At 36.9% G+C, this 24,124-nt stretch overlaps 1 protein-coding gene across 5 annotated transcripts; it reads left to right on the forward strand.

Moving 5' to 3' along the window:
• LOC102583660 (K(+) efflux antiporter 6-like) lies at window positions 1-23,483 on the forward strand. 5 transcript variants are annotated; one of them, XR_001472670.1, is made up of 20 exons: window positions 1-444; window positions 6,646-6,689; window positions 7,986-8,053; window positions 8,166-8,244; window positions 8,364-8,425; window positions 8,543-8,618; window positions 8,773-8,847; window positions 11,017-11,088; window positions 11,177-11,260; window positions 11,397-11,465; window positions 13,109-13,186; window positions 13,373-13,461; window positions 14,325-14,421; window positions 14,510-14,563; window positions 14,706-14,801; window positions 20,330-20,518; window positions 20,808-20,885; window positions 21,394-21,438; window positions 22,712-22,812; window positions 22,947-23,483. XR_001472670.1 is itself a non-coding variant. In XM_015305949.1 (20 exons), the coding sequence occupies exons 1-20, from the start codon at window positions 222-224 to the stop codon at window positions 23,025-23,027; spliced, it is 1,749 nt and encodes a 582-aa protein (XP_015161435.1). In that variant the 5' UTR covers window positions 1-221; the 3' UTR covers window positions 23,028-23,483. The 5 variants fall into 5 exon arrangements, 3 of the variants coding, with proteins under 3 accessions (XP_015161435.1, XP_006338205.2, XP_015161454.1); XR_001472672.1 differs by having other exon boundaries at window positions 23,100-23,483; XM_015305949.1 differs by having other exon boundaries at window positions 22,723-22,812.
• Window positions 23,484-24,124: the final 641 nt, after the last annotated feature.

Below are 24,124 nucleotides of genomic sequence, written 5' to 3' on the forward strand. Positions count from 1 at the left end.
CATTCTTTTGGCCCGGAAGCGACAAAAGTACGCTTTCTTGTACTCGCAGACTCACTCAACCACCGCCGGCTTCCCCCCGCTCTCTCTCTCCCCCAGTGTTTGCGCAAAACGTAAACGTAAAGGATCTCAATGTCGGTTGGATAACTTCCAACAGGGTGCACTCTGGCACCCATATTCCTCTCTCTAGAACCCTAACCGCATTTTCTCTCTCTAACTCCGCAATGCCAATGCGAGGGCTCTGCTTTCTCCTCGTTCTCTCCTTGTGTTTTTTCGTCCTCTTCTCTTCTGCTGATCCGATATCTGGAGATTCAGAAAATGCCGTCGTTGTTAATGCAGCTGAATTTAATTCCTCTTCCCTTGCTAGATCTGAGGAAGGTAGTTTTGCAAACATGATTGATCGAGCTTTGGAAAAGGAGTTCAATGAGACTGAAGAGCAACCCGGTGGTTAGTTGCATCTATTTCCTTCTAGGTTTTGATTTAGTTTCCCTTTTTCTGTATTTGTATTTGCTGAGTTATATCACCTGGACATTCCAATTATGTGGAGGTAAGTCGAAACACTGGGAATATTAGAAGTTTCAGTCATGCGATATACTGGTAATCCTGGGATGGGGTAGGGTGTAGTGGGGTTAAAAGAAAAGAATTATTCCACGATAACGGAAGTTTGAATAGGTGCGGATGTAAGTGGTAACATTAGCCCGCCCATGGAACAATGTGGAGGGTAAGTGGAAAGATGCGATATATTAGTAGTACAAACACTGGGATGGGTTGATCAAGGTAAGTGGATACGCTAGTGATCTTGGAATAGGGAAGGGTGGGAGTTTGCCCTATTATTGATTAGAAGATTTAGCTTATACAGATGTTATTGGTTTGATACCAATAACGGTAGTCATTTCAGTATCTTAAGGATACATATGTATCCACGATGGGAAATTAACGGATATACCTAATCATATAGAGTATCTGAAAGTAAACTAATGCCTCATTTGTTTGCACTTAATGGAGGTTTGAATTGTCTGAAATGTTTTCATTAAGATTTGAGCACTTAATGGGTCTGAATATGTCTTAATCATTAAGATCTAGAACAGAGTCTTAATGGTATTCTTGGGTGGATAATATTCAACATCAATATTCTTGGGTGGATAATATTCAAAAGGATGCATCTGGTACTCAGGATCCTTTTTCAAAGGAAGGACCTGTGATGTCGAATACGCGTATGCAAATTACTGGCATAGTATATCCAATTGCAACTTTCTTAGTTCCTCTTCTTGGTCGAGAAGCCATGATGTCGAAGGAACATCTCGAACAAGATATGCCAACGAGGTATGTAGTTCGTAACTTTCTTTGTAGTGGCTCTCGTTTCCACAATCACTAGCCGCCACTACCACTAACCACCTCTGCCATCACAACCACCAACACCATCCCCATCTCTGTTGCTACCACCAACACCAACGTCTTTATAGACGCCGCCACCTCTACCCCCACCTCCACCACCACTATTAACCACTATCACCACTATGGTCAATTCCTACAACCAACAAACTCCGCCATCACAACTAGCCCTGCCGCCAACTACCGCCATACATTTTTCGTCCATCGCCACTGCCACCGCCACCTCCACCACCCCCACCCCACCACCACTGTGGCTAAATCTCTACTACCAGCCACCTCATCATCATAACTAGCACCGCCACCATCATAAACACATCATCAACCACCACACATTCTTCAACCATCACCATCAACACTGCCAACTATTAACATCAACCAACTTCATCATTACAATCACCAACACCACTATCAATTGCCTCCATTATGATAGTCACCACAACACCAACCACCTCCATCGTCACAACTATCACCATCATCATGACTAGCCCACTAACAATAACTATTACCACCACAATCTTAATTATTCAGTGTTCGAGAGACAACATCTTAATCATTCAAATAATCTTGATGAAAACAAATGAGGCCTAATGCATTACGCACACATGCCTTGTTATGAATCTCATTCGAATCTAATTCAACTAGACAATTGTAAATTAGTATAAGTTAAAGCCTAAAAGTAAAACAACTACATTACCTTAAATGGTTCGGATGCTAAGTGGAAACATAGGGTATTTAGGATTACGGGTGTGTCAGGGATCTGCGGAAACACATGGTTTGGCGTAAAATGGGTTGTGTTCGAGACATTGGAGGGGTGATACATGGTTGTGAATGCAGTAGGTTGTGAGATGTAGTCCCATTAGCTTATGTTGGTACTTTGGAGGGAAAGGATCTTAAGAGAATTGGAAGATGAGGTTGCACAGATTAGGACACATCTTATGTTTTTGGTGTACCCACAAGATTCTTATTCATATTGATGTTGAGTGTCTTTTGTAGAGAACGAATTATTTTGTAGGTTATTTACTTTTTGGTATTATTACCTTATCAACAAAAAAGAATGAAAATACATGTTAGTGGATGTACTGGTTTTGTATATAAGTATGTGATGGTGTTAAAAAAGAGAAAAAAATTTAAATTACTCGAATGTTTTGAAGAATACTTGGAACATTCAGTATATTATAAGTTAACATCATGTGAAGGGTAAGTGAGAACATATTTTAACTAAGTAGGTACAACGGTAAAGTGTACCACAGGTACACCTGATGATCCCGAGATAGGGTGAGAGCTGGGGTAAAAAGGGAAAAAATGACATTATCCTAACTTTGAGTATAATTTTGAAATTTAATTGATTAAAGCATGCAACGTGGGGCTTAAAATTGCATGTTAAGTGGCGAAATTCAATAAGTTTGTCAGTTTTACAACTTTAACTATTAATTGTGTTAAGGGAATTCTTTTAAGTAACAGTTTTAATAGAATTACTTACTTGAGTGACAATTTTGGTGCTTGTAAAGGCCCTTTTATACACATATATACATACACATACAATACATCACAATACAATACAATACATGTTCTATATCTATATCTTCTATATTACCTTAAAGCATGAACTTCCTAAATTAAAAGTTAAATTACATAAATACCCCTAACTGAATAAAAAAACCTAACTAAACATGCCGTCGCAATACACACTCCTTCACTGCACTTCAAACTCCTACGCCAAGAGTTGTCACTTCCAAGTTCAAACAGACGCAACTTCCTCTCTATAAGAGGGTGCTTGGATTGGCTTAAAAGTTGGTCAAACCTACTTTTAAGGTCAGTTTTTGATTTTTGGAAGTGTTTGGCAAATATAAAAAATAACTTAAAATAAGTCATAGGTAGTGTGTTGGTCTGAGAAGGTGTATCATGTAATACCTATTCGTTTACTGCAGAAGTTGGAGGTGTATCATGGAATACCTATTCGTTTACTGCAGAAGTTGGATTTTTTATGGAAGCTGCATTCTATGTTTGGTTGATTTAGAGCCCGTTTGGATTGGCTTAAAAAAAGTAGCTTTTAAGTCAAAAATAAAAAAATTAAAAGTAGTGGGAGATCAACTTTTGGTTTCTGAATTATTTTAAGTCATTTTTGACTTATTTTAAGTCATTTTTTACCTTGTCAAATACTTCATAACTTATTTTAACACTACCTATGTTAATCAAGCCTTCTACTACACTGTTTTTTCGATTTTGCTTTATGCACAGATTTTTCAGGCCAATGTTACCTTTATCCCATGAAATTTGCATGGGATAACACTGCTCCACCTCCTTGTATTCTTTTTGGTTCACATACTATCCACTATGTATATGCATATCCCTACAAATATCATATAGACTTCTTCTTCTCCGGATAATCTTCTGTGCATCCTTGTATCAGTGTCGACTGAACTAGTATTGTCGGGTGAAGACGTTACCTATTCTTTTTAAGTTTCAGTAGTTCTGATAACTTCCATCATGTTCATTATGTTTTACGTCAAAAACTTAAATTATGCTAGATTGTGGACTTAGATTTCAGTAGAATGCATATCATCCAACTGTTGTCATCAACGCAACTATTTCAATAATGATAGAACCCCTGCCAATTGGTAATAGCAATCTGAGACTAAAAGAATATTGTTTGAAATTGTCAGCCAACCATAACAAATGTCGGACGTGTATTTAGTTTGTTGCCTCAAAGGAATAAGTCCTTCATCACATATTTTGCTAAAGAAATGCTTATAGTTTTTTTTTTTGAAACTGGTAACATTGTATTCCTCAGCATTAAGGGCTATGCTGGCCACCTCCAAAAGTGTTAGTTACATAGAAAAACCACAAAAAAAACAGGACTACTTACAAAGAAATGCTTATAGTTTTTTTTTGAAACTGGTAACATTGTATTCCTCAGCATTAAGGGCTATGCTGGCCACCTCCAAAAGTGTTAGTTACATAGAAAAACCAACAAAAAAAAACAGGACTACTTACAAAGAAATGCTTATAGTTTTTTTTTGAAACTGGTAACATTGTATTCCTCAGCATTAAGGGCTATGCTGGCCACCTCCAAAAGTGTTAGTTACATAGAAAAACCAACAAAAAAAAACAGGACTACTTACAAAGAAATGCTTATAGTTAACCAATCAATATAAGGAATTACATCATTTATTAGCGAAGGTTAATAAGTCAAAGACATCGAAGCACTGCAATAAGGGAGTCCGAAAACATTTCTCTCATTAGCCTGCAGAATATGGCACCCTTAGGCTCACAACTAATCCCTGAATTACTAAACCCATGATAACTTGTTTCCCAAACAAACGTGCCCTAAAGGTTAATATATGAAACGTTAGACCAAACAAGCAATTCATGTGGTTCAACTTGATCAAAATTCTCCACAATATCCCGGATATATCATATTCAACCTCAGAAAAATCAATGAGAACATTGACCTTTTCCCCTTCAAAACAGAACGTGATATATGAATGTAAGAAATATTGTAATTCCATAACCATAGATTAGTTGCAGTCTCGACTTTTCGTTAGCTTTAGTACTAGCATCTGCCTACTCTTATGCGTAGTATGTCTTTCTTGGAGTTGTAAAAGATGAAAATCACCAATCATGACTAAAACTTAGATTGGGTGTTAATAAATAGATAGGGAAACTACAGGGAGTTGTTCCATAACAACTTGAGTAGAAGTTATTGGAAATATTACAAATGATCTACTTATACATAGTAAAACTGAAACAAAAAGGAAAATCAACTGTAATTATAAACTATAACATCACTTTATTTGGGTTTAAAATGGAAGTCCGGACCATGAATTCTTATCCTTCTTCATTGATCCTATAATTTCTGAAGGTAAGGAAATAGCATCATTTAAGATGGTACTGATATTCAGCTTCTTCCCCATGTTAGCAAGTTGATCAGCTGATGCATTCCTTCCCTAAAGCAATGTTGAAAATTACAACCAGCCTGTTATGCCATCTGCCATATTTAAGCAAAATTATCTTCCACATTCAAATTCCTTTCTTTCTCTCTTAACTGAAATCAGAGAGTGCGGTTATATGATTACTTGAGTAATCCCGTTTCCAAAATTTACTCCAAACATTACAGCCTTAAGCTTCATGATAAGAGCATTTCCCCATAATTTGTATAATTTTGCTTTTTCTTCAGTTGATAGTGGAAAAAGATTAGGTGTATATTACCATTCTCATATCTTTTGACTTCAGGCTTGATAAGTTTGTATTTTTGACAATTTTGTGTATTGTAAAATGCAATGGTCTTGTTCGTTGCTTCTATGTTCATGATTTTGCCAGATTACTTCTATATCCATTACATAACATTTGTTAAAGAAGTCCCACTAGGATCATAATGGACGAGATCATTTATTATGTGTTTAGCTTTATCAAAACTATTTATATTCTCCATTGGAAAAAAATGTTAGGAGATGGAGTAAGAAAAAAATCTAGCGCTCATGGGAATTAGGAGATTTTATCTGCCCTAAGCTTTGTAGGAAACAAGTTCTCTAGAGTTTTAATTCTAGAAAGCAATTGAAACGGATGTCAGGGAGTATGCTAAGAAATCAAGTGAGATGCGATTTATTATATTATATACACAATTCATCATTACATTGAAATTTATTCTTTTATGTATAATTATTTATCACAAGTTTTGTTTGAATAATATTCATATTATCTTACAAAATTGTGTACAGTATGACACGGTATAAACGTGCAACGCACGTGTCGATAAACTAGTACATATAAATGTATGTATATGTAATGTGTCAATGTAATTGTGTTTCTAGATTTGATTGATTGTTCTCAGAGATGCTTTTAGAGCGTGAGGTATTTTCTTTTTATGTTTGGTGCTTAATATATTCTTTTGATTTTATGAAATGGTCATTATAGCTTTAGAACCCAACTTGCTCTTTTTCTTTCTCCTGATATGATAAACCCCATACCCTAAACATCGGGAGTCAACGTGGTCCATTACAACTTTTTCCAGTTTATAACTTGAAGCCCAAACCGCAAAGATGGAGGTGAAGTGTCCTTCCACTAGGCTATCTCTAGCTTATTAAGAACCCTTAATTTGCTTTGAAAGGGAAATTATTTGGTAATACGACTTAACTCAATTCAACTTCTTTGAGATTGAGATAGTTGATTGATTAATTTGTCTTTAATAATTCACACATGTGTCTTTCACTCTTCCTGTTCCTGCCCGTCTATCTCATACTATTACTTTTGTTTCAGCAATTGATCACGGGAGCTTCAACAATAGTGTCGCAGAGCAAGAGGTGTGCAATATTCCTTTAAGTTATTGTCTCAAGGAGTTAGTAAGAATAATTGGATGCCATGTGCTAGTAAATGATATTGATTTGAACTTCTCAACAAATCAGGCTTTATCTTGAAATTAATTGCTATAATCTTTAGGTTATTTACTCCTATAGGTAGCTGGATATATTAGAGTTTGTAGGTCTGATTGTTGATCTGTAACATATTGTTATCTTCTCTAAGGAGTAATATATATTCATTTGCTAGATTCCTTTGATGTTAAAGTATGCCAAGATTCATTTTACATATTCGTTTTTTTTTCTTTTTGTTTTTGTTTTTTTAAAATAGATCTAATAATTGTTTAATAATTAGGGAACTTGCCTTTATCTCATGTAGCCTAAAATTCTCTTTAAGGAACCATCTTAGATGTATTTATTCATGAATGCAAATTAATTTTCTGTCTTCTTTCTCCCTTTCGTGCTTGACATCATAGTTGTTAGCTGTAGATAGAAACAACTTACTGTTTAGATCATTGTTTTCACTATAAAACTTTTTCGCCATTGTCCAAGTTATGGTGAACTTGTTATCTCAGCATTCACGCTCAATCGAACAGTTAAATCATTTATTTGATCACATCAAAAGGTCTTGACAGGATGAAACGATCATCAATATTTGTCTAGAAACACCAATTAGTTTGCTGTCGCTTGTCGTTAGAAGTTTCATCACCAATGCTCCTGATACAGGCACCATTACATTTATCATGGAAAGTGGACATACCTACTTGTCTAGTTGGACCTTGAGAGGTCCAATAGATTGTTTCAGAACTCCTTTGTAAAGATAATATCACTTTGGTATGAAATCGATTAAATAAGGAGAGTCAGTAGTTATTCATCAGGCACATAAGAGGCGGCAACAACTTAAAATGTCAATGGGTTGTCCTTAGGACTTTCCGACGTACTGGCTCCTTAATTTCTGTCCCTTAGTGAGTTTTGTCATATTCTGATCACACATTAGTCATTTTTAATTCAGGAAGGATTTCAATATGAGTTGCTTAAGTAATATGACTAATTAATTAAGAAAATAATTCTCCAAAGTAGTCGTAGTATGTCCTTTTGAGTTATTGCGAAAAAAAACAGTGTTTTGAACATTGCATAGTATCTTAGTTTGTTAGTCTTGTTAGCTTATCTCACTGTGTAACTTGCAATTTAGAAAGGCAATATAAGAGAAATCTTATTATGCTTTTTTCAGTTTGATTTTTTGACTATGACCTATTTCCAAGTACAGTGGAATATGCATTTCTGAAGCACTTCATTTCTCAGGCAGTTCTGGAAACCGTTGCTAGGGTTGGTAGGGTCAAGTTCAAGAAGAATGAGACAAATGAGGAAAAGTATGCCATGCTATCTTTAGATTCATTATATGCTATGCTACTTCCTTGAAGGTTGTTATCAGAAAATGAAAAGGCTTAAATGCTAGTGTTACTTTTTTGTGTTTTTTACTAGGTCATTCCAGTTGCACACTGTTTTCAACCTGGATAATGACAATGGAGCAGAAGATACACCTACTTTGATAGATCGAAAGGTATTCTTGCACCTATGGAAGTTCTTTTGGAGAAGAGTACCTTTGTGCTCCACAGTAAGATGATTATGGATTACTGAGGATACAAGTCACTAACTGGTGCCTCCCCCTGCCCCCATCAGGATAATGTCTTTATCATGTCTAATCCGAAGTCAAAGTTTCCAGTGCTGCAGCTAGATTTAAGGTTAGCTTACTCCCTCTTTCCCACATCCTGGTTATTACACAACTTAAAAACTGTGTAATAGAAAGAAAAATTTATTAGGGTGTTAATCAATCTGATTTAATTTAACTCCATGGGCAGATTGATATCTGATCTAGTTGTTGTCATTGTTTCTGCAACTTGTGGTGGCATTGCCTTCGCTTGCGCTGGACAACCGGTCTGATAATTACTCCTTTGCTTGTTTCTGATTGATAACTGCAATAGCTTCTTTCGCTGTCTTCTGCATCTGACCTGTTTGGCTTGTGGATTTATGTTTATTTGACTTCTTTTATCAATCTTACTTTGTAGCATATGCTACTAATGTCTTGCAGGTTATCACTGGATATTTGCTGGCGGGCTCAATTATTGGACCTGGTGGTCTTAACATTATCAGTGAAATGGTGCAGGCATGTTGATTTCATGTCTTTTTCAAATAAGTAAATCAATCGTTTGAATAATCAATCAATTTAATCTCAAGTTATCTTCAATTAAGTAAGGCAGAATGGCTTGGGAGATCCTTGTACTTGATCTGGATTATGATCCTGAGCCCTGAACTTATTCAAAAAATATTTTAAACACCTTTTACAATGCGTGCACCAATTATGTCAGTATGTTATCCAGGAAAAAATATTTTACGTCATTATTTTTTCTAAAATTTAGACTTTAATCTGCCTCCATCATCTCTCCTCCCTTCATCAGCCTGCACAAACTCAAATACCCATACTTTCCATCTGCCACCATTCTTCAACCACTTAACCCCAATAAAATTCAGATCCACCATAGCTGGTTGAGTTTATCCATGAAAATTGTTTTGAAATAAATGACAATCAGAATTCGGCACCAAAATTACGCAGAAATCCGCAAATAGCTGCCGGAGTTCTCGCCGGAACTCCGATAAAATTCAGATCCACCAACCGAGCCTCTACAGCAATGCTCGAGCGTAATAGAAAAATTCAAATTTATTATTCGATGGAGTTTTATAACGGAAACAATGAACTGTATATTTGTCTATGAGTGAATCTTGTTGAAGCCTTTTTCAGTGAGGTGACAATGCCTCTTTTTTTCTTCGACAAGGTAACAGACTGTATATAAATCATCAGTACAAAGTGCTGGAAGTCAAAATTACATCATTGAATCTACACCCAAAAGAGTAAAAACAATACACTAACACTAAATCCTATCTTATCTTACAAGGATCCTAGGATGTCTACTATAAAATTGGGTAATCTATATACTCTGAGCTGCACCAATAACAAAAACTTATAATGCAATTCATTTTTAACTTTTGCAGAGAACTACTAATGCCTTCAAAATACCTAGAGTTTCTCTCTTTCCAAATGGTCCACCATATTACTGCTGGGACAATTCTCCATCCGTCTTTCTTAGTGCTACCACCACCCTCAAAATTCCAGCCAGTTAGTGCCTCCCCTGTTCTTCCCGGCATCGTCCACCTTATGCCTTTGAAGCTGGTAAATAGATATGGAAGCTGTCTAACCACTTTACAATGAAGAAACAAATGGTTAATTGTCTCCTTAGTTGCTCGGACTCTCCAAAATTGTTGCCGCACCCAAGTCAGATCCGCCAAAAATGCACTACTTTTGGAGGATCCGACACGCACCCATCAACAGTTTCGAAGAGTCCAAGCAACATAGATTGTCTCTACATTATGCTCTCACATAAATAACATCGGGAGCACATATGTATGCTTCTGTAGATTCTCCTGAGTTAAAATAGCTTCTTTCACAATTAACCAAGTGAAAATAGCAACTTCGTATGGAATCTGTACTTTCCAGATAAGCTACCACGGTAAAAATCTGATCTGAGAACCCATCTGATTCATGTCCTTATAGGGGTCTGAATGAAAAGTTTTTAAAATACCTTGGCGGCGGCGTTGACTAAGAGACGGGGAGGGGCGAGGGAGAAGATGAATTTTTTAAACTTTTTTTGTCATTTTCTTTTTAGTTTTTTCTTTTAGTCATTTTTGGTATAATTTTTCACATCATGCACCTAATACGTGTGAGAATCACGTATATTATCCAACTCAGTCGATAAGTTGCCACATGCTCCGTCAATGGTCAGAGGTTTTTAAAATACCTGTTTTGAACAGGTTTAGGGGTCTGAATGAAACCCTGTGGAGTACAAGGACCGGGATGACAATCCAGAATGAGGGTCTCCTAGGCCATTCCGCCATTAAGTAACTAAGAGACATTTTCATGTGCTGTTACAAAAACATCTCTCATGAATTTATTTGCTTGTACATGTTTGCATGCTGTTCTGGTTTGTTCTATTAAGTGTTAATGAGACATTATGTCCATTTGAGCGTATTGAGATGTGTAGAAGTTGTACACTTTTCTGCTTCCTATGATTATCACCAGTGGTTTAAAGGTGTTCCTTGGGTATCACTGCTTTATGGCTATGATAAAGCATAGTATAATTCTTACGGTAATTTTATATCATCTATCTGTCTTTGGACGGTCATATAATATTGTGGTGCTAATGGTTTGGTGTTGTATTTTAGTATGTTTTCAGTCTTCTTAAATTTATGTTTTTCTTATTTCCTGTGGTAAAATTTTCAGGTTGAAACAGTTGCTCAATTTGGTGTTATCTTTCTTCTCTTCGCACTGGGCTTAGAGTTTTCCACAGCAAAGGTTGGATTTTGCTTCTTGAAGTGGAGACATTTTGTTGTTATATCTTATAAATTGAAAGAGGAAGTGCAATTTAACTTTGTAATTGCAGCTTCGGATCGTTCGAGCTGTTGCAGTATTAGGAGGGTCTCTCCAGATAATTCTTTTCATGTGTTTGTGTGGAATAACAGCCTCGGTATGTAATTTTGGTGTCACCTATTTTGGAGCTATTGTTATGACTAGCTCAGCTTTAGTAATCTGCATCCCTGAAAAGCTTTTTAAATTTCTTGCAATGATGTCACTTCGTCTTGACCATGGTTGTTCATTTGCAGTTATGCGGTGGGAAAGCATCTGAGGGTGTTTTTGTTGGTGTCTTCTTATCAATGTCTTCGACAGCAGTGGCAAGTCCTTGTGGATTTTGACTTTTATTTTCCAATTGAATTTAGTGGACCACCACGTATGTTTTCATGGACTCTATAGCATCTTTCTCACAAGGGGTGAGAAACACAGATATTACTGCCAAATAACTCAAGTTCATGTAAGGTGTATTTTACGAGAGAAATGGATTAGTTAACCAGTAATACAAAAAAATACTATTTTATAATTTAGGGAGAAGTAGGGAAATATTACTTTTTTTTTTAAACTAGTAAGATTGTATTCTTCAGCATTAAGGGCATGCTGGGCACCACCAAAAAGTGTCAGTTACTAGCTTCCTGTCAAATCTACATCTGGTCCGTATCTACTATACACAACTGCTTACACCAAAAAAGTAAGGATACTAAACAATTCCATTTGACATAGTAGGCAGTGTCTCCACATTACATCACAGTATTCCTGCTAATGATTGAATCTGCGGGACTTCATTCACAGGAAAGAGACTACTCTTTCCCCAATTGACCTTCAACCCAGAGACTGCCTCAAACAGTACCAGTATCATCCTAATATATCTGATCTGTTCTGCTACAGGTTCACAAAAGATGATGGTGTCGTCTGCATAAAACATATGATTAATTTTTGTCACTTCCCCCCCTCTATATCCCACTTTGAAGCCCTGAATCCATGTGTTCTGTGCTGCAATCCTCATCAGACAATCAAAACCCTCCATTGCCATAATGAAAAGGAAGGGGGATAGAGGGTCACCCTGTCTCACTCCCCTCTCTAATTCAAACAAACCCACAGGTTCTCCATTAACAAGCACAGAGAACCTGACAGTTTTAATGCATGTCTCAATCCACTTCAACCATCTACCTCCAAATCCCATCTGGTTAAGAATGCACAAATCATTTTCTATATTGGATTTCATATGTCTCAATCCACTTCAACCATCTACCTCCAAATATAGTTGTTTTTACAAAATGCTAGGAGCTTGGTAGTGCTGGCAGACTGGAACTGGAAGTGATATAATTTGAAAGTGAAATATGTTTTGAGTGAATAATTTTCAATACAAGTGCATTACAGAAAATTGTGGAATGAAATTCACTTAAATTCTGGCACAATCGCAAGAAAATATGGCAAAAGCTTACCATTTACTGGAAGTGATCGAATTTTAGAGAAATGCATTCTGAATGAATAATCTTAGAAGCAATTATATTACAGAAATTGTGGAATGGGCCCAATTCACTTAAATTTTAGATCACAAGAAAAGGTTATAAAATCTTACATTTCCTCTGCATCTAGTTTTGTGCTTAACTTGTTGCTAAAGATGTAATTTCAAACATTGTTTCAGAATTCCCTTTTACAAGAGAAACATTAATTCTTGGATATTCTCTGGGATTTCAGGCTATTTCAATCCTCTGTAGGTTTCTTTCTCCAAACACATTTTCGTCTTAAATTGATAATTATAGATATAACGGGAAAGTGAGAAAGGAATGAATGGGCATTTCATATAAGCAGATTCTGTATTGTGAAGGAACCTATCTTGAATCTTAAATCTTTAATCCACTCGTTCAGCGCTGCTCGCAAAAATACTGAATTAGATACATTGTGCAGTAGCTAGTAAATTATATTAACTTACTGAAGGATATTGTATCTTTCTGAATCACAGGTATTGAAATTTTTGATGGAAAGAAATAGTGTTAACACCCTCTATGGGCAAGTAACGGTTGGAATCCTTATTCTGCAGGTGTGTCTTAGCTGCCCATCTTTTTTTTTTGATGATATTGCTATCATTAAAAGATACTATGCCGCATATTTTTTTTTCACGGATGGGTTATTAGTTATGCTAACTATTTTCAATGCTTATTATTTGCCTGTTCTTTTTCATTTACAGTACTTCCTACTGAACTTTTGAGATGTTTCTCGCTGACAGGATTGTACAGTAGGTTTGCTATTTGCACTGCTTCCTATTCTTGGTGGTACTTCTGATGTTTTTCAAGGAATGGCTTCCATGGCAAAATTGTAAGCAACAGTGTTTGGAAAGTTCTAATTTGAAACGCGAAACACCGTTATGCTATGCCATATATGCTCTAACATAGTCTTCCAGGGTGCTAATGATTCATCATCCATATCAGATTCTGGTGCCAAGTAAAAGAATTCTCAAGTTATTTTTGTTACCTTATCTTAAATTCTAATGTTCTAAGTGCTGAAGTGTGTGACCATCTCATAAAAGCTTAAGCTATTAGAGAGAGCACTTTATTAGTTAGTTGTATTCTCAACACGCCCCTAACGTGTGAGCCTGATACTTTTTTCATGGGCAAATTCTTTTTGATATGGGTTGCGAGGAGATTCGATCCCAGGACCTCTGCCTGCACTGATTCTACATTGAAGTGTGTGACCATCTCATTTAAAAGCTTAAGTTGTTAGAGAGAGCACACTTTTATTAGTTAATTGTATTCTCAACACTAAGCATGAATGTAGACAAGTTTGGGTTAACTATTGTCCTGCATCAGATGGACTTGTGCGACCAAATAGAAGTCATCTGGCTGAGTCATTTCATCTTAGTTTGGACCTGATATTGCTGATGTAACTTTCATTTGATGTTCCGAACTAACTTGTCATGCTACGCCATGATGTTATTTTCACCATAAGCATATTTTTATGGGGGCCTAAGATGTATATCTGATATAAAAGAGAGACAAACTAAATATTCTGGGGCACATTTCATTTTGTTGTAAATACAATTTGAATTCTGTTTTTGATAATCCCTCTCTACCTGCAAATTTTTTTCTTGGTTTTCTTTTTGACTTTCCGACGCTATTGAATTTATTGAATGTCTTAGAGGTACATCAGTCCCTTAATTTGCTATGTCCTTTGGATTACAGATTGGTGGTTTTGTTGATGTTCTTGACCATTTTGTCGATGTTATGCCGCACTTGCGTACCTTGGTTTCTTAGACTGATGATAGGCTTATCATCACAGGTGACTTTACCTCTGCTTGAATAATGCATGATTACTGTTTGTTTCCTTGGGTGACTTTGAATCTCTGATTTACTGGAACAATATGCAGACTAATGAACTGTACCAACTTGCATCTGTGGCTTTCTGCTTGCTTGTTGCTGGGGTTTGTCTTCCTTTCCTATCACTCTGACTTCCCTTTTTCCTTTAACGATTCATCCTGATAGCTTTTCAATTAATCACTTCTCAAGCATATGGTAGTAGTAAGCACACATGGCTGAATAAAATGAGTTGTTGCATCTTGTCAGTGTAGTGATAAGCTGGGTTTAAGTCTCGAACTGGGTTCTTTTGCTGCTGGAGTGATGATATCAACTACTGATCTGGCTCAGCATACTCTTGAACAGGTACAACCTTATGTACTTCACATACGCCCACTGCCTTTGGTCTTAAATCTTCCATTGTTTGCCAGGGGTCCTTTTCAACCTGCATAGGGAATGTACATCTGTGTAAAGAGAAGTGTTAATTACCTTATCAAAAAAAGAAAAGAAAAGAGAAGTGGGTTATTTAGAGAATCTGTAGTTCCTAAAGAACTCCTAATTTGCCTTAGAATTCAATCCTTTGGTATAAAGCATACAATGAATAGAGAGCTAGATATAGATAATTATATAACTGATCTTACTAGTTTGGGATTGGAGACACAGTTGATTGATTTACTGGCTGTTTTTTGTCATGAAACAGAATAAGTTGGCATGAAGCTGAAGGACATAGGCTACTCAAGGTTTAAGATCCTCAATTGACAATTAGCTGTATCAAATTATTAAAATTTCCAATGGATTTAAAGAGTTCAGAATTCATGATCACCCTGGTAGTTCTTTATCAACTAAAATTTGTCGACATCTTGATTGGTTCAAACCTAAAAGTTGAAAAACTTTACTGTGAAATTTAAAATCTTTAAAATTGAATTTCAGAATCCTCTTCCTTATCTAAAGGCATTTTAGTTACAAACACCAGTTGTTCGAAACTATTGTACTGTTTGGGCCACCCCATGGTCCTCGTGTTCTGAATTTGAAGAGCTTGGGCTCGAACTTTGATGAGCATCACTTTTTATGCTCTCACTTTTTCCAGACATAGAAGCAATGTTCATGTGGCCAGTGGTTTAAAAGGTGTTTTGTGCTGCGCTTTGGATTGCATCCTGGTGCAAGGAAATCTGCTTGGTGTCTGATATGAGAGGCGTATGCCTCTCGAACTGCATGCTCCAACTGGTAGAGTGTACTCAATTTCAGAAGGTGAATACTGGGAGGTCGAAGCTGTGGAACCCCTTCTCATACAAAAAGAAGCCTCTTCTCTTGACAAAGAAATGGATGTAACAGTTTGGTACACCAATATTTAATCAAGTTGAGCAAAATGCCTGGGGTGAATTTTAAAGGTCATGAAGAGGAGGTCTCAGAGCTTTTGATGCAAATAGACAGTAGCAGACAAGCAAGAAACACGGAGCAGGACACCGATTTTAAGAAATCTAGGTTCAAAGGTGCTTAGGAACAGAAAGGCCTAGTAACCTTTGATGTGAAATTCAAGAGCAATGGCCATAAAAGCTGGGGAGGAGTTTGATGGCTATTGATCCATGAATTTTAAGTTAATATCATGGAATGGGAGGGATAAAAGAAGACTAGTGAAAAGTTTGGTTCTGGATTGGAATGCATACATCATCTGTTTCCAAGAAACAAAACTAGAGGGGGAAATGAAGGATTTGGTTAAAACAAATTTGGGGAGGTAGATGGGTGAGTATGCTACTTCAAAAGCTAGTGGCACGAGAGGGAGAATTTTCCAATTATGGGATAGTGGAGTATAGAAAGTGCAGGCTCTGCAAATTGGAGCTCACTACCCTGTGCAATTTTGTAGCACAACTGCAGGATTTCTCATGCCATATTACGTGTGTCTAGACTCCTAATTGTGACATTGAAAGAAGAATAGTCTGGGATGAAATCAGTGCAGTCAGACGTTTGATGGAAGGAGCTTGGGTTGTATGTCAGGGCTTTAATATCTCCGGATACCCCTCAGAGAGAAGGAATTGCACCGAAAGATCTAGACCTAAGTACTGGTTTTAATACAAAGTTACCTTACTCAAAAGAGGAGACTTCAAACATATCAACTTGATAGGTAGTGCTTACAAGTTATTTTCAAAGGTGCTGATTGAAAGACTAAAAAAGGTGATGTGAAAATTGGTGGGACTCAACAATTTGCCTTTATTAAGGGGAGGAATATTATGGATGTTGTATAAGTGGCTAATGAAGCAGTTGACTCAAGAATCAAACAAAACGAGCCTAGTATTTTACTGAAGATTACCTTCTCAAAAAAAAGTTTTATGCAAGCTTGACATTTAAAAGGCATATGATAATGTTAGGTGGGGGTGGGATGGGGTGGGGGGGATTATTTTACATATTAGGGAGGATGGGCTTTGGACACAAATGAATTAATTGAATCAACCAATGCACATCAACTATGTGTTATTCTATTCTTATAAATGGTTCTCTTTTTGGTTTCTTTAAGGCTCAAAGAGGGCTTCAAGAAGGTGATCATTGTCTCCCTCTTTCTTAATTTTGGCTATGAAAGGTCTTAACAATATGGGAAGACAAACTAAGAACTATGGTTAGGAGTGGCAACCAAAAAAGACTTAGAACTATAATTGAATTAATGGCTTTGATATGGCTAGGAGTGACAACAGCTGCCGGGAGATAACTCATTTACAATATGTAAATGACACTTTTATTTTCTGCCAATGAGGAGCAACTTAAGTTTCTGAGTGTGATTCTGGTTCTATTTGAATGTGTTTCTGTCCTTAATATCAATTGGAGGAAGAACTCCCTATTTCTTATCAATGAAGCTAGAAACATGGAACGCTTCAATCTTGGGTGGAGTAGTTGGGTCCCCGTCCACTATCTACCATGGTATGCCCTGAGGGGCAAAGATAAAACCCATGGAAATTTTGGAATTGTATTATTGAGAAATGTGAGAAGAAACTAACTAGGTTGAAGTTTCAGTTTTTGTCTTTGGGAGGAAGACTTGTACTCATAAACTCTGTATAAGATGCCCTCCATAGTCCCTACATATATTGGGGAGGATGTGCTTTGGACACAAATAGATTAATTGAATCAAACGATGCACATCACCTATGTGTTTTTCTAATCTTATAAATGGTTCTCTTGCTGGTTTCTTTAAGGCTCAAATAGGGCTACAACAAGGTGATCCATTGTCTCCCTTGTTAATTTTGGCTGTAGAAGGTCTTAATAATATGGGAAGACAACTAAGAAATAGAGTGACAACCAAAAAACCGAAGAACTACGGTAGGATAAATGGCTTTGATATGGCTAGGAGTGATAATAGTCGGAGATTACTCATTTACAATATGCAAATGACACTTTAATTTTCTGTGATGCCAATGAGGAGCAACTTAAGTTTCTAAGGTGATTCTGATTCTGTTTGATAGTGTTTTTGGACTTCACATCAATTGGAGGAAGTTCTCCCTATTTCCTATCAATAATCCACAAACATGGAACACTTCAATTTTTTCTTGCCCACTGTCTACCTTGGTATGCCTTTTGGGGGAAAAGTCAAAATCCAAGGAATTTTTTTTTATGACAAGGGAAACCCGCAGCCGCTACCCTTTGGGTGCGCACAGGGTAAAATTCCCGCTCTTATGCAATAGCTCGCAAACCACATAGGAGAGGTAACCCGCACTAGGCAAGCCCAGTGCGACGAGCTCGACCCAGAAGGGGTTTCTTTCGCTGGCAAGGGGTTTCGAACTTGAGACCTCCAACATGGAAGTCCCAACCCCAAACCACTGGGCCACCCCGAAGGGTCAAAATCCCAGGAAATTTGGAAATGTATTATTGAGAAATGTGAGAAGAAACTAACTTGGTGGAAGTCGTCAGTATTTGTATTTGGGAGGAAGACTTGGTACTTCTAAACGCTGGGTTAGATGCCCTCCCTACATATATGATGTCTTTGTTTTCATGTCCAACTAGAGTTATTAAAGACTAGACACCATAAGATCTTTCCTTTGGCAAGGAGAAACAAGGATGATGAAGGCTTTCTTTTGGTAAAATGGAAGGTTTAAACAGTGAGCAAAAAGAAGGGGGGACTGGGAATTAGGGATCTGAAGTTCCGGAGCAAGGCATTAAATATGAAATGGCTTTGGAGATGATACACTCAAGAAGATCACCTGTTATGGGGGAGAGCCATCAAAGCAAAATATGAGGAAATGGACAAACGGAAGGAGGTCAATACTCCTTATGGGGTCGGTCTATGGAGATCCATTAGGGTCTTATGGTCTGAATTGAAGAGCAATTCCTTCATCAAGTAGTTGATGGTGACAAAATAGTTTGGAAGGATGTTTGGTTTGGACAGATAATTTCCAGGAGAGATTTTCTGATATTTTCAACCTAGTGCAGCATCAACATAAGACCATTGCAGAACTGTGCTCAGACCAAGGATGGGATCTTACATTTAGAAGGATGCTCAATGATTGGGAATAGGGAATTCTACAACATTCTGGGAAGTTTTGGAGGTTTACGGGAAAGGGAGACAACTTTTGATGGAATGGTCACAGCAGTGGTGCATACAAGGTGAATGCAGCCTATTAAGTTTTGAATCAGACCAACCAACAAATTGAAAATTGGCCATGGAAGTACATCTGGAAGTTAAAGATACCTTATAAAGTAGCTTGCTTTGTTTGGCTTCTAACAAGAGAAACTGTACTAACTTAGGAAGAAAACCTGATGAAAAGAGAGATTACTCTGTCACAGATGTTTTTTATGTGGTGAAACAACAGGGACAGTGAGCCATCTTTTTCTTGATTGCAAGCTAACAGAGCAACTATGGAGGATGCTCATTAATCTCAGAGGCATCACTTGGATAATGCCAGGCAAGATCTCAGAGTCAAAGATAGCATATAAAGTAGCTTGTTTTGTTTGGCTTCTAACAAGAGAAACTGTACTAACTTAAGAAGAAAACCTGATGAAAAGAGAGATTACTCTTTGTGACAGATGTTTTTTATGTGGTGAAACAACAGGGACGGTGAGCCATCTTTTTCTTGATTGCAAGCTAACAGAGCAACTATGGAGGATGTTCATTAATCTCAGAGGCATCACTTGGATAATGCCAGTCAAGATCTCTGAAACTTTAGTGAGTTGGGAGAAAGCAGGATTGGAGGCAAAGGATAGAAGATGGAGAATTGTCCCGGCTAGTATTTGGTGGACAATCTGGAAACACAGGAATTCCAGATGTTTCGAGAATATGAACAACTCTATTCAAAAGATCAAATTGAACTGTATTTTGCTCTTTTGTTTTTGATGTCAACCGTCCTACTCAGGAGAAACTGCTTGATGTGCTAGATTCAATTTAGATTGTCAGAATAGCTTCAGTTTCTGAGAGTCAAATTGTATATATGGTTTCAGTACAATCCATGTACTGTTTTGTTCATTTATAGAAATACACACAAGTTACCAGTTTCAAAAAATTATAAAAAAACAAATTCCCAAGGATTCGAGGACCTTTGTTATCAAAATCTTTTCTCCACCTCTACTCAATTGTTCCATCATAATTTTTCATTCCCGGGACTTCTTTTTTCAATTGGATTGAGATTTAAGATGGCGTGAGAAAATAATCTTCCAGCTTTGAGAACATCCTAGTTTTGATTGGGATAAGTGGAAGAAGGGTGGGTGATTCATCATCATTTTTGTTGAGCCCTGAATCCTCAGCATTCATTGCCCTTGTGATCTGAGTGAATAATTGCTGCAACAGTTTCAGAAAAAGTTTAGACGTGCTGAAATTTGTGTTCTCAAGTCTTAACTAGTTCTTAGTTTTTGGTTAGATTGTTGTGTCATATCCACATGTCATGGGTCTTGCCTCTTAGTGGTATTTTCATTTGTTGCAGGTTGAACCGATCCGGAACTTCTTTGCTGCTCTTTTCCTATCCAGCATTGGAATGCTTATCCATGTTCATTTTCTCTGGAATCATATCGATATTCTACTGGCAGCTGTTATATTGGTCGTCATCATAAAAACTATTGTGGTTGCTGCAGTGGTCAAGGGTTTTGGTTATACCAACAAAGCTGCACTTCTTGTAAGTAGTCCAAACTGTTTTGCCAGAGAGTTTGCTCTAGTGGTAGAGATCCCATTCACCTCCAACCATGAGTTTGGGTTGACCGTGTCATCAAGGAGAATAAGTGGAGAATACCACAGTGGCCCCTGGGCAGGAGGGTTTGGATGTGTAGGGTTTCCAAATGAAGTATTCAGAACTGTTTATGTCTACCTAAAAAAATGTTTAATGTCCTATATATAACAGTTGTTGAACTCTGTATTTGTTCCTCTGGTTTTGCATTACAAGTTCTTTGTCTGAATGGTATGTCCAGGTTGGTATGTCTCTGGCTCAAATAGGGGAGTTTGCATTTGTTCTTCTCAGTCGCGCTTCAAATGTTCATCTAATTGAGGTAGTGGTTTAGTTAAAGTACTCTGCTCCGCAGAAGTAAATTTTTTTTTCTATTAGTTTGTATGCTAATATGATGTCATCGTGAAAAAAATTACTTTACTTTGTATGCTAATATGATGTTGTGTTATTTTAAGTAGCATTAAGGAGGAACTTTTGTTTAGGAGATTGGGATTACAGATGATTTTACATATTTGAAGGGTAGTCACTGGTTTCTAATTTCCTTTTGCACTTGTGAGGTCCCTATTTGTACAGAGATTGGTTGTTCTTACTAGAGAACGCCAGAACGGTATCTTGTATATGACTTGTATGTGGGGTTTCCTCTTTTACATAAACAAAATTACTTACCTTATCGACAAAGGAAATCTGTGTGACACATGAAATCCAAATTTATCAAGTAAAATTACTCGTAATGCTTTGCTTGTTGCCACTCCTTTATGTATTTTTAATCTAGGTTGATGTTATGAACTGATGACCTTGAGATGAGTGATGGAATTTGGTCACTGCTGCAGGGTAAAGTGTATATGCTGCTTCTGGGAACAACTGCACTAAGCCTGGTATGTAAATGTGTTGCTCTCTCCATTTTTGACAAAAATAAAAATGTTCCTTTAGTCTCGCTTTTGTGACTTCTACAGATTCTCAGTAAGTCTGTTATGGTTGTTGGTATTTATGTTAAATGGGTTCTGGGCATTGCAGTCTCTGAACATACTGTACTTTTTGAGTGTTTGAGATACATGGTGACAACTTCCCTTTGTGCATCCTTTGGTTGTGAGCACAAGTCTTGATGCGCTAATGGAAGGGCATAGCATTAATCTGCCTCTATATATATCTCTCATTTTGGATGGTTTATGCTTTGATGAGTAAAGTAATTCTATAAAAGTGTCTGTTTGCATGGACCAGTTTGTGGAAAGTGGACCAATCCAATGAATGCCTTTTATTTAACTGGCCGATTCAAAGGTACTGTTGCATGCTCAATGCTCGTGCCTTTATGAGGAGAGAGCAGCTGCATCTGAAAGATGCTTCAGACTTGTGGCAATTTTGCATGCTGAACTTAAGAGCTGAATTAAGGGGTTTCCTTGACTCCATTTTGGTAGGGTTAGTAGTGGAAATTCTTGAACGATGATTTGGATTGAAAATATAAAAGATTGAAGCTTCTTCCTAGATATCTTTACCAATATTAGTTGCATTGATATTAGTTCGCTGTACATTGTGTAGCCAAATTCAAGGTGAGTTAGCTGCAGACAGATGTATTTGCAGAAAAGGGGGATTAGAAGTTTCTACATGGCATGACAAAATGTTTGTAGATTACATAGTCTATTTTCCCTCGGTTTTAGCCCAAAACAAACAAAAGGGTTCCCACATAAGTTTATTGAGGTCAAATATAGAAGGAAAGGAAAGAACAAAAGTAGAATGCCAGAGTATCATTAAGTTTTATATCTAAAAGGGCTCAACCAAAGCTAGTTCAGGCCGGGGTCTCTAAACATCCCATTTTCTGCATTTGAATGGTCTGCAAAAGTACCCCAGATTTCTTAGCATGTTTTATTTCTTAGTCCATTCTGGAAGTCTCCATCTTGGATCTTCCCCCCCATATCATCAAGGTACTACTGGTTATTATCTTTGAATGTGCCTGGTCCAGATATTATCAGCTAGCCTCAATATAGCACTGATGAGCCTCATGCAACCTGAACTAATAATTGGTGAAGAGAAATTATAATGTTACATGGGCCAATATATTTTCTTTTTTTGGTGGGGGTGGGGTAGGGGTGTTTTCTACATCAATTAGAATTGACTCTTATATTTTATAGAAATTAATTTGTGCCAACTCCAAAGCATTTCTGCAGGTTACAACACCGTTACTTTTCAAGCTAATTCCTGCTGTAGTTCACCTTGGAGTTCTACTGCGATGGTTTTCCCTTGATATACCAAATGAGGTAGGGTGGCTTTTTCCTTAAAAACAGCTGATTCTCTCTCAGTTTTATCAGCCTGCACACTCTGCATGGTTTTTCTCTGAATACTCGGATTAGCTAAGAGTTTTAAGGTATCTTCAAAATGACTTTTATCCCAGATTGGATCTAAAGGAGATACCATGCGCGCAGACAGTTCTAAGCGTATTACTGTGCTGATACAAGGCCCTCATGATTCATGATAATAAATAGAAACATGAACAGTAAAGCGATTCTCACACTTTACCTGATGGCATTCTTATGCTGGGCGACAGGTGCCCAAGTGTGCAAAGGCTGTTGATTGATTGGATGATTGATCATCATGACGCTCGTTTTATGCACCCACATCGGATGGTTTTCTTTGATATGTCGGAAACTCTTCGCCATATGCAGAGCAGTGTATACAAACATTTTTCTGGCATTTGTTTCCGGGACGGTGTTAACGGACTACTCTGTACAACCTCGTCCATTTGTAATGCAATTTTTTGTTTTCTTTAATCGCAAGTTTGAGTTTGTGGAATTGGTGGTTTCAAGTTGGCAAGTGTAAATAGCTGATAGTACATACTGTTAAGAGTGTTTAGCGTATAAAGTCTTACTTTACTGTATACAGTTGAGCTATGACCTCCAATTGTTTCACTAAAATCATTGATTTTCTGCAATTTTTTTGTGCATATCCAGATCATCTGTTTGGCAAAAAGATCTTTCAATTATTGGGTTTTTGTGGGTTACAGATTTGTAGTACTATCTAAAAATGCACGATGACAAAAATTATTTTGGAAATTTTGCTGCCTGATTTGATCACTAAAAAGATCTGTTGGCAATAGATTCTGATTCCAAATAACTAGTTCATCACATTGCCCATTGTTCCAACTTCTAATTCGAAAACGTTTAAAGAGCGAGCTTTAGAAGTAACAAGTTTTTTCAAGTTTTTGCTAAATTTTTGTTTCCCTGTTTAGAGATAATTTCAACTTTCAAGTATCTTTTCCAATTAAAGAACTTTAAATATTACTTTGGATTTTGTGGCAATCTTTTTAAATTTCATTATTCTTTTCACCCAAGATGAGAAGGGTTAATGACGTCACAATTTATAGCTATCTATCTTCTATACTACCTTAAAGGCATAAACTTTCAAACTTGAATGTTAAGTTACTATAGTACTTCTAATTAAAAACACTCAATTTAGTATATTTTTTATTTATTTATATTAAATTAAAACTAGACAATTTTTTTACATTTGAAGGGTTGTGACATTTTCGATAAGCTGTGACTTTTTCGAAAGGCTGTGAATGTTTCAAAGAGT

Source organism: Solanum tuberosum, unplaced genomic scaffold, assembly GCF_000226075.1.
Source record: "Solanum tuberosum cultivar DM 1-3 516 R44 unplaced genomic scaffold, SolTub_3.0 scf00003, whole genome shotgun sequence".
NCBI lineage: Eukaryota > Viridiplantae > Streptophyta > Magnoliopsida > Solanales > Solanaceae > Solanum > Solanum tuberosum.